Raw genomic sequence first — 7,500 nt, forward strand, 5'->3', positions numbered from 1 at the left:
TATCTTTGAAAAATGTGTGATTACACCCAATTTTCTTTTTGGATTTCAATAACACTTGTTAAGATCTACATTTCCTGCATAATCACACACCGGGGCAAAAATATCTTTGATTAGTAGGCACCGTCCTTAAGTCCACATGTCCCCTTCAATCATGTCAATCCTAACAGCGAGACTTGCATATCGTTAGCCTAAAAATTTCTGTGCCCACATCAAATCCAGCAATGAACTTTCACTAGATTTGTCCCAAAATTGACTCTATCACACAAAATAGCCAGCTAGCCGTCTTATCTTAGGTTTGCATTGTTACTTTCGGATCATTGACAAGGAGCACCTGACTCTGAACTAGCTTTGTAGCTAAGTGCACTTTCACCTTTAACAAAGCATTTATTTTTGTACGAAAATAATATTTTGTCAATGGCGTTCCAAGGTGCTAAGAAAATATTAATTTATTGTCAATGGAGTTCCAAGGTGATATAAGGTCAAGGGAGGCAAAAGAAAAAAGAAAGAAGAAATCATATGAATCTCACCTAGCAAGAAAGGAATAGCAGCTGCCAGAGCTAAAAGGACTGTAGTTATCAATGCTACAAGAGCAATAAAGCCCAGCCGTCTTCTTCTTCGTTCTTGCTCCTTATCATACGCAGACTTCTCTGACAACAATTCCTCCTCTACCTCGTTATTGTTGAAAGCACCCTAGAAACAAAACAAAATCCCTGATATTTGTTGCCAGAATCACTGGGAAAAGAGGGACCAGAGAATGCCCAGGAGTGATACAATAGGAGATGAATGGGAAGTAAGGGTCCCTAGGACAATATTATTAGTTGCCAAGAATTATAATTGACAGGCCCCGGAAAAGGGAAGAAATCTTTGGTGCAAATATCCAAGAAAAATTGAAGACATAGATTCAAGGTAAAAAGTTTTTTTGCTCTTGAGGTAAAAATATTTCTCTCAGAAGTCAAAGTGCATTTAATGGAAACTTAGAAAACATTGTTTGTTTCTTTATAGGTGGTTTGCAACCAGTCTCTTGAGACACAGATAACAACACTACAATGCACAATTGCCGGTGAACGAACAAAAGGAGATAATGAGAAATCTTTTGTTTTCGTCCACCAACATAGTGGCGGTGATGTAATGTGAAACCACCTATTGTTTACTGCTGAGTAGATGGCACCCTTTCCACCTTCCATACCCTTCTCTACCTCATTGGATTGCCCCCCCCCCCCCCCCCCTCTCCAATCCCTGCTCTTTCCGTGAAGCAAACGGTAAAACGTGAAAATATGTAAAGATATCAGTACATCAGTCAGCAATGTGCATATCAAGTTGTAATTTGATTGACAGTTATGTAATTAATTCTACCCTCAAGCTCCTTTTCATCACCAAAAACCTAAATAGTCAAGATTAATCAAGTTTTGTATTGCCCTCTGGCTACTTCACAAATTAGAGTAATCTGACCTTTTTTTTGTCTCCTGAATTATTTACACAACCTCTAATCAAAGCTTATCGCAACTAATAAACTCTTTCTTATCCAGTATGCATTGTGATAATACTGTCTTAATAAGTACAAAAGAAACGTACAATGTGTGTCTGACCTTACAGCAGATCACATTTAGGATTTTAATTAACTCTCCTGCTAGGCTGTGCACTTCTGTTGGGCCGCCACCTTTATAGACTGCTATTTCTTCTGGTCCATGCTATTGCTTGTATTTTTCATCAAATCACTTCTTTTCTATCAAGCTTTCCGTCAAGTGCCGCAGGTTTATCTCTTGATTCGTTTTGGATTTAGAACGCATAAATGTAGAGTGTCAAAAAGTGAATGGTATAAGCCTTATCTTGGCCGACTGTTTGAATTCCTGTTTATTCCCACTTCACAATTGAGTTTTCAATTGACAACTGTTTTTCCTATCACTTTTGGGGTAAGAGCATTGAAGGTTTAAGATTTCACCTTTCCAAGTACAAGTTTAACAGCACTCAAAAATTCCCAAAAACGCTGCAAATGAGAAAGAGTTTGTAAACAGGTGTAGTACGTAATGCAAGCTGAATAGTGATATCTTCGTTTGCTTGAACACCTGCTCTAACTTCTTGTCATTCAGAAATTAAGGACCTTCTTTTAAATCAATAGTTTTAATGGCAAAAGCTTAACTTTTATTAGGTACCTTTAGTTCACGCCAGAAATAAGCTTTTACGATAAAAGGTCAGTCGACGTGTCACAAACAAGTGACTTCAATCTTGGCCGATAACATTCTCTTACCTTTTGAACGGAGTTTGTTGAATCAGGCCTTCGTTCTTCCATTTCCACATTAACTGCCCCTTGGCTCACTACAGAAACCTTGTTACTTCTAAATTTTCTTGAATTTTTTTCCACATCTGACGCGTCTCGTGAAAGCGTTTTCCATTCCATTTTGGCCCCCGGATTCTCCTTTCCAAAATTATTGCAACTCACGCGAGGTAAGCTTAAAATGATCTAGGCAATGACAAATGCTGAGCTTTGGAAGCACTCTTTGACACAGCGACAACAGCTCAGATCGAATTCAGTTCTTCGCTGCTTCGTGAACTTGTGATGGCAATCAAACGAAGCAGATGCGAACTGCTTTTCAAAGTTCAATCAATAAAGCCAAAGCCATTATTTACTTGAGTTGACGCAATGCGACAGTCCACTGAATGAAGAATTGCGTATTCCTTGTCGTTAAATGAATTCCTTACGTCCAACTTTAAAATAGCATATGCTTTTTCCAGCATCAACACAGAGGAAAGATAATAGCATTTCCAGCTTCCTAGACTTTGCCAAGATTCCAACCTTTCCACACCGCAAGGGAAAAAAACATGCATGTTTTCCAGCGATGTCAAATGATATAGAATCTGTATTCATTGTAATCTCATTAGCATCGCGAAATTAGCAACAAAGACATATTAACACCCCCGCCGAAAGCGAAAAGGCACCGAGAAGAGACAAACACCCGAAACAACGAAGACAGTAACAAGATACCAATCCCGCCCCTAAAAGCTTTCGCAGAAGTTGGGGTGGGGGGGGGGGGGGGGGGGGGGGGAAGGTTCGCCGAATTCCCCGACGCCCTATCTCTGCGCTATCTACTCCTTTGCAACACGTCGTCAGTGGTCGCCTGTGCATAAAAATGAAAAGACACAGATACCAGACAAAGCATGCACCAGCAACAATAAAAACAGAAACAAGAACATGATAATTGGTTAAGAAAATAACACAAACAGCGGTGATAAACATTGTATTCCAACGCATTTTTATCACTGCGTTGGAATACAATGTTTATCACCGCTGTTTGTGTTATTTTCTTAATCAAGCTACGATGGCCTAAGAACAAGAGTTTATATGATAATTGGCCTTAGTTTCTCCTAAGAGGGGGTGAGGGCGGAAGTGAATCCAAGACCCCGCGCTGTATTTTTCAACTGACACGCGGCGAAAATATAACATCAGCAAACAAACGTTTATCATTTCCAAAACAAAGAGATGAGAAAATTTACAAAGAGTATGAATGAGGCTGTTTTAAGTATAATGATTATTTTAAAACTGAGTGGAGGATATCCTACGCTGAGTTTTAAAATAATCATTATTTTTAAAAATTTTCGTCTCACGTCGTCATGAACCACTTGTCCTTTTTCGTATGTAAGCTTCCTTGGCCATATGATGACGAAATAGCCCAATTACGATATTTTCTAAAAGCTTTTAGAATCTCTGTACGGTGCCCAATTTACATTATCAGCTCCGTTGATAAAACCAAATTTTTGTATACTACTTCCCACCGACGCAGCACCACAGTTTCTTTAGAAACTACCCCTTCATTCATTTGTTTTTTTTTTCACAGCTTGACAGGACCGCCTGTAGAAGGAATTTCTGCGAACACCGCGAGATGATAAGTTATTCCTGTTTTAGGTGGCTCAAACCAGTCAAACCAGTTTTAACCTTTTGAACTGAAGGAACTAAAATTGAGCTATTGAGTCTCCGTGGGAAACCTTTTCTGGTGATTTTCATTCTGGGACACAGCATGACAACTGCAATCACCCGTCACTGACTAAAAACTACGTTCCCAGGGTCTTTCATCTCCCCACCCCAAAAGGTGGCGAGCTGTGGTTCAAAGCCACTCTCTGATGCGGGCGTGTGCGAGGACTTTTATGTCATACTGATGATTCTAAACATAGACAAACAGGGGCACCCAACGACCAATTTGTTGTAAAATGTATTATTATACCCCAGTTAATGAAAATAAATGTTATTAAGGCATTTTCAGGTGTTTTTCAGTGTTGCTGGGAAAACATTATCTGTTCCTTTTTCCCAGCAAGACACACAAGAAATTTCCCAGCCAGCTAGATAAAATTGGTTGGTTTCCCAGCCAGCTGATCAAATTTATTTCCCAGCCAGGAATGCCGCGCGCTTTCAAATCCCTCAATCCAAAACGACCGAACAAAAGCGACAAAACCGGGACAAAACAGATTTTTTTCCGCAAGCTCAATCACTCTGACCAGCCGTCGTATGTTTGTGACTATTCTCTGGGAGAGGGAAGGGGTCCTTTTTTTTTTTTTAGTCGTCGTCAGCCAGCTCGGGTTGAAATGCTAGAAAAAGTCAGTAATTCCCAGGCAAAACCTCCATCAATAACAAAATTTCCCAGCCAGCTTATCGAAACACCTGTATTTTTGCCAGTCAGCAAGATTTCTATGGGGAACAGATAATGTGAGGAACAGATTCGTTGGGTGCCCCTGGACAAATACAGCTGCCTGGAAGTTCAAGTACACTGGTCTCTTCGTCTCTTTCGCAGAGCGATTTTCCCAGAGCGTCTCTTTCCCAGCACCGGGCTGTCACTCGGGAAGTCGTGAGTTCAACTCCGGCTGGACCAACACTCAGGGTCTTTAAACAACTGAGGAGAAAGTGCTGCCTTTGTAATTACATCTGCAAATGGTTTTACTCTCTAGTCTTCTCGGATAAGGACGATAAACCGGAGGTCCCGTCTCACAACCCTTCCAATGTTCATAATCCTGTGGGACGTAAAAGAACCCACACACCTGTCGCAAAGAGCAGGGCATGTAGTTCCCGGTGTTGTGGTCTGTCTTCTGTGGTGTATCATGGTTGGGAGGGTAAATGCTCGGAGATAATAGCTACACCAAGCTACTCTAAAAATCCGAGGGTAAATAAAGATGAATGACGTATGATATGATATGAGAGGCTCCGTTACCGTTCTACTTATCAAGGTAAACAGGGCTCTGGGAACCAGGTGATTTAAGGACGGTGTTTTCTAATTCAAAGGTATTTTTGCGCGGTTTACTGAATATGCCAGAAAACTGAGCAGATCTTATCAAGTGTTATTAAAGACCCAAATGAAAATTGGAGTTAACCACGCATTTTCCGGTTAGGAAAGATAATAGCATTTCCAGCTTCCTAGACTTTGCCAAGATTCCAACCTTTCCACACCGCAGGGAAAAAAAACATGCATGTTTTCCAGCGATGTCAAATGATATAGAATCTGTATTGCTCGGAGATATTAGCTACACCAACCTACTCTAAAAATCCGAGGGTAAATAAAGATGAATGATATATGATATGATATGAGAGGCCCCGTTACCGTTCTACTTATCAAGGGTAAACAGGGCTCTGGGAACCAGGTGTTTTAAGGACGGTGTTTACTAATTCAAAGGTATTTTTGCGCGGTTTACTGAATATGCCAGAAAAGCAGATCTTGTCAAGTGTTATTAAAGACCCAACTGAAAATTGGAGTTAACCACGCATTTTCCGGTTAGGAAAGATTAATAGCATTTCCAGCTTTCTAGACTTTGCCAAGATTCCAACCTTTCCACACCGCAGGGAAAAAAACATTTCTCCCTGCAGTGTTCCGAAGATATTTAATCAACAATATTTGTAAAAAGCTTTAAAATACAAAGCAATGTATGGCGTTCTTTTCCAAATTGAAGCTTAATAGGCCTTATCACGGTTTTCGACGCCATGTTGATGGGTAGGCAAAGCGGTCAGAAATTACAGTGTTTGTATGGGAATCCGATAGCAAGTAACTTCTTCCAAAATTGAAATTTCCTCAATTTCTGAATCGCAACGTTAAAATACTAGGTAGAAGATTGTATTCACCAAGTTTGAAGGATGCAGCTTGGATAGAAGTAGCCTGCGAACGCAGACGTATTTCCGGCGGTCGTTTCTCGCCCCCGAAAAGTAGCTACTTTTCGGGGGAGAGAAACGACCGCCGGAAATACGTCTGCGTTCGCAGGCTAGGCTAGAAGACGCTCAGTTATTTTTTTGGATTTTCCACACATTCGTCTGTAAATTTGGCTGGGTAGACAAACGTCTAGACGCGGTTCGCGGGAAAAAAATTCAATTTTGGGAGAAGTTATTTGGTATCGGATTCCCATACAAACACTGTAATTTCTGACCGCTTTGCCTACCCGTCAAGATGGGGTCGAAAACCGTGATAAGGCTTATTATCTCTGAAAAATTCATGGTTACCCGCTAAGTTCTGCTTTCTCCGCATAGTTTTAAACCGGGCAAAAATATCCCTGTATTTATAAGCACCACCCATAGAAAATCCGAGTATATTTTGTCGTAATCTTGAATATGAATTATCCGTGAAAGGAGATGTAGTAACCTTGCGGGTTACGGGTCTAATTGTTAAATAGAAACACGAGTGAAAGTTTGGGAGAACGAGAAATACAGCTTTGTCGAGTTCTCCCAAACTTTCAAGAGTGTTTCTATAACTCGATAAAAACACGAGTACATGTTTTCTATTTCTTTTCGAAAACAACGCGACGACAAAGGGAAAACAACTTGTTAACTCTAATTATCAAAATGTAAATTCTCTTTGCTCGCGCCATTAATACGTCAACAGCTCGTGCTAGTTCTGTGTCTCCATTAAACCAATTTTTAACCAATCAGCGCGCGTATTTTCTTAGGACTGTTTTCTAAAAGGACTTACCAGTGATAAGTCATTTTATTTACCTTTATTTATTCTTTTTAACCATATAAAAACTCTCTAATGTTTGATTGCCGTTGATAATACGTGTAGGCGCTGGTAGTGTCTATTTTAATTGACTCACTGCAACCAAAATTCAGATGAATAATTGTTTTACAAGCAATGCAGCACTCACTAACTGCTTTGAAAGATTTTTACTGCGAGAATTAGTTTGAAAAGCATCAGTTTTCTGTTTAAGAAAAGTCTACGCCTTCTAAGAAATCAAGAGGGAATGTACGTTTTTTATTGGGGGAGGGGTGGGGGTGGGGGTGGGCCTGGACTTCGGAGGGGAGGGTCCTTAGTAAATTATTTCCAAATTGGGGAGGGTCAAACCTGTTTTATTTTCAACCGGGCGAGGGTCACAATCTATCAGTTTGGCAAGGAAAGCATTACTCCATGTCGCTTCTTTTTTGTATATACAAGCAAAGCTACCAGTCAAGATTAATCTAAATTATTTACAGGTGTCGAAAAATTTATAAATAAAAAATATCTTCTCCCAGCTAACACAATTGTCTCTCTCGGCCCGTGCCCG

The 7,500-nt window shown here is 40.2% G+C and overlaps 1 protein-coding gene across 1 annotated transcript in view; it reads right to left on the bottom strand.

The window, feature by feature from the left end:
* Positions 1-2,981, bottom strand: part of LOC137974725 (thrombospondin-1-like) — a 45,630-nt gene extending 42,649 nt beyond the window's left edge. The window contains exons 1-2 of the mRNA XM_068821672.1: positions 2,246-2,981; positions 528-690 (exon numbers count right to left, since the gene is read on the bottom strand). Of these exons, the coding sequence (XP_068677773.1) occupies positions 528-690; positions 2,246-2,395 (313 nt within the window). The 5' untranslated portion in view covers positions 2,396-2,981. The remainder of the gene's footprint in view (positions 1-527; positions 691-2,245) is intronic.
* Between the last annotated feature and the right edge of the window lie 4,519 nt (positions 2,982-7,500).

This window comes from Montipora foliosa, chromosome 11, assembly GCF_036669935.1.
Source record: "Montipora foliosa isolate CH-2021 chromosome 11, ASM3666993v2, whole genome shotgun sequence".
Taxonomy (NCBI): Eukaryota; Metazoa; Cnidaria; class Anthozoa; order Scleractinia; family Acroporidae; genus Montipora; species Montipora foliosa.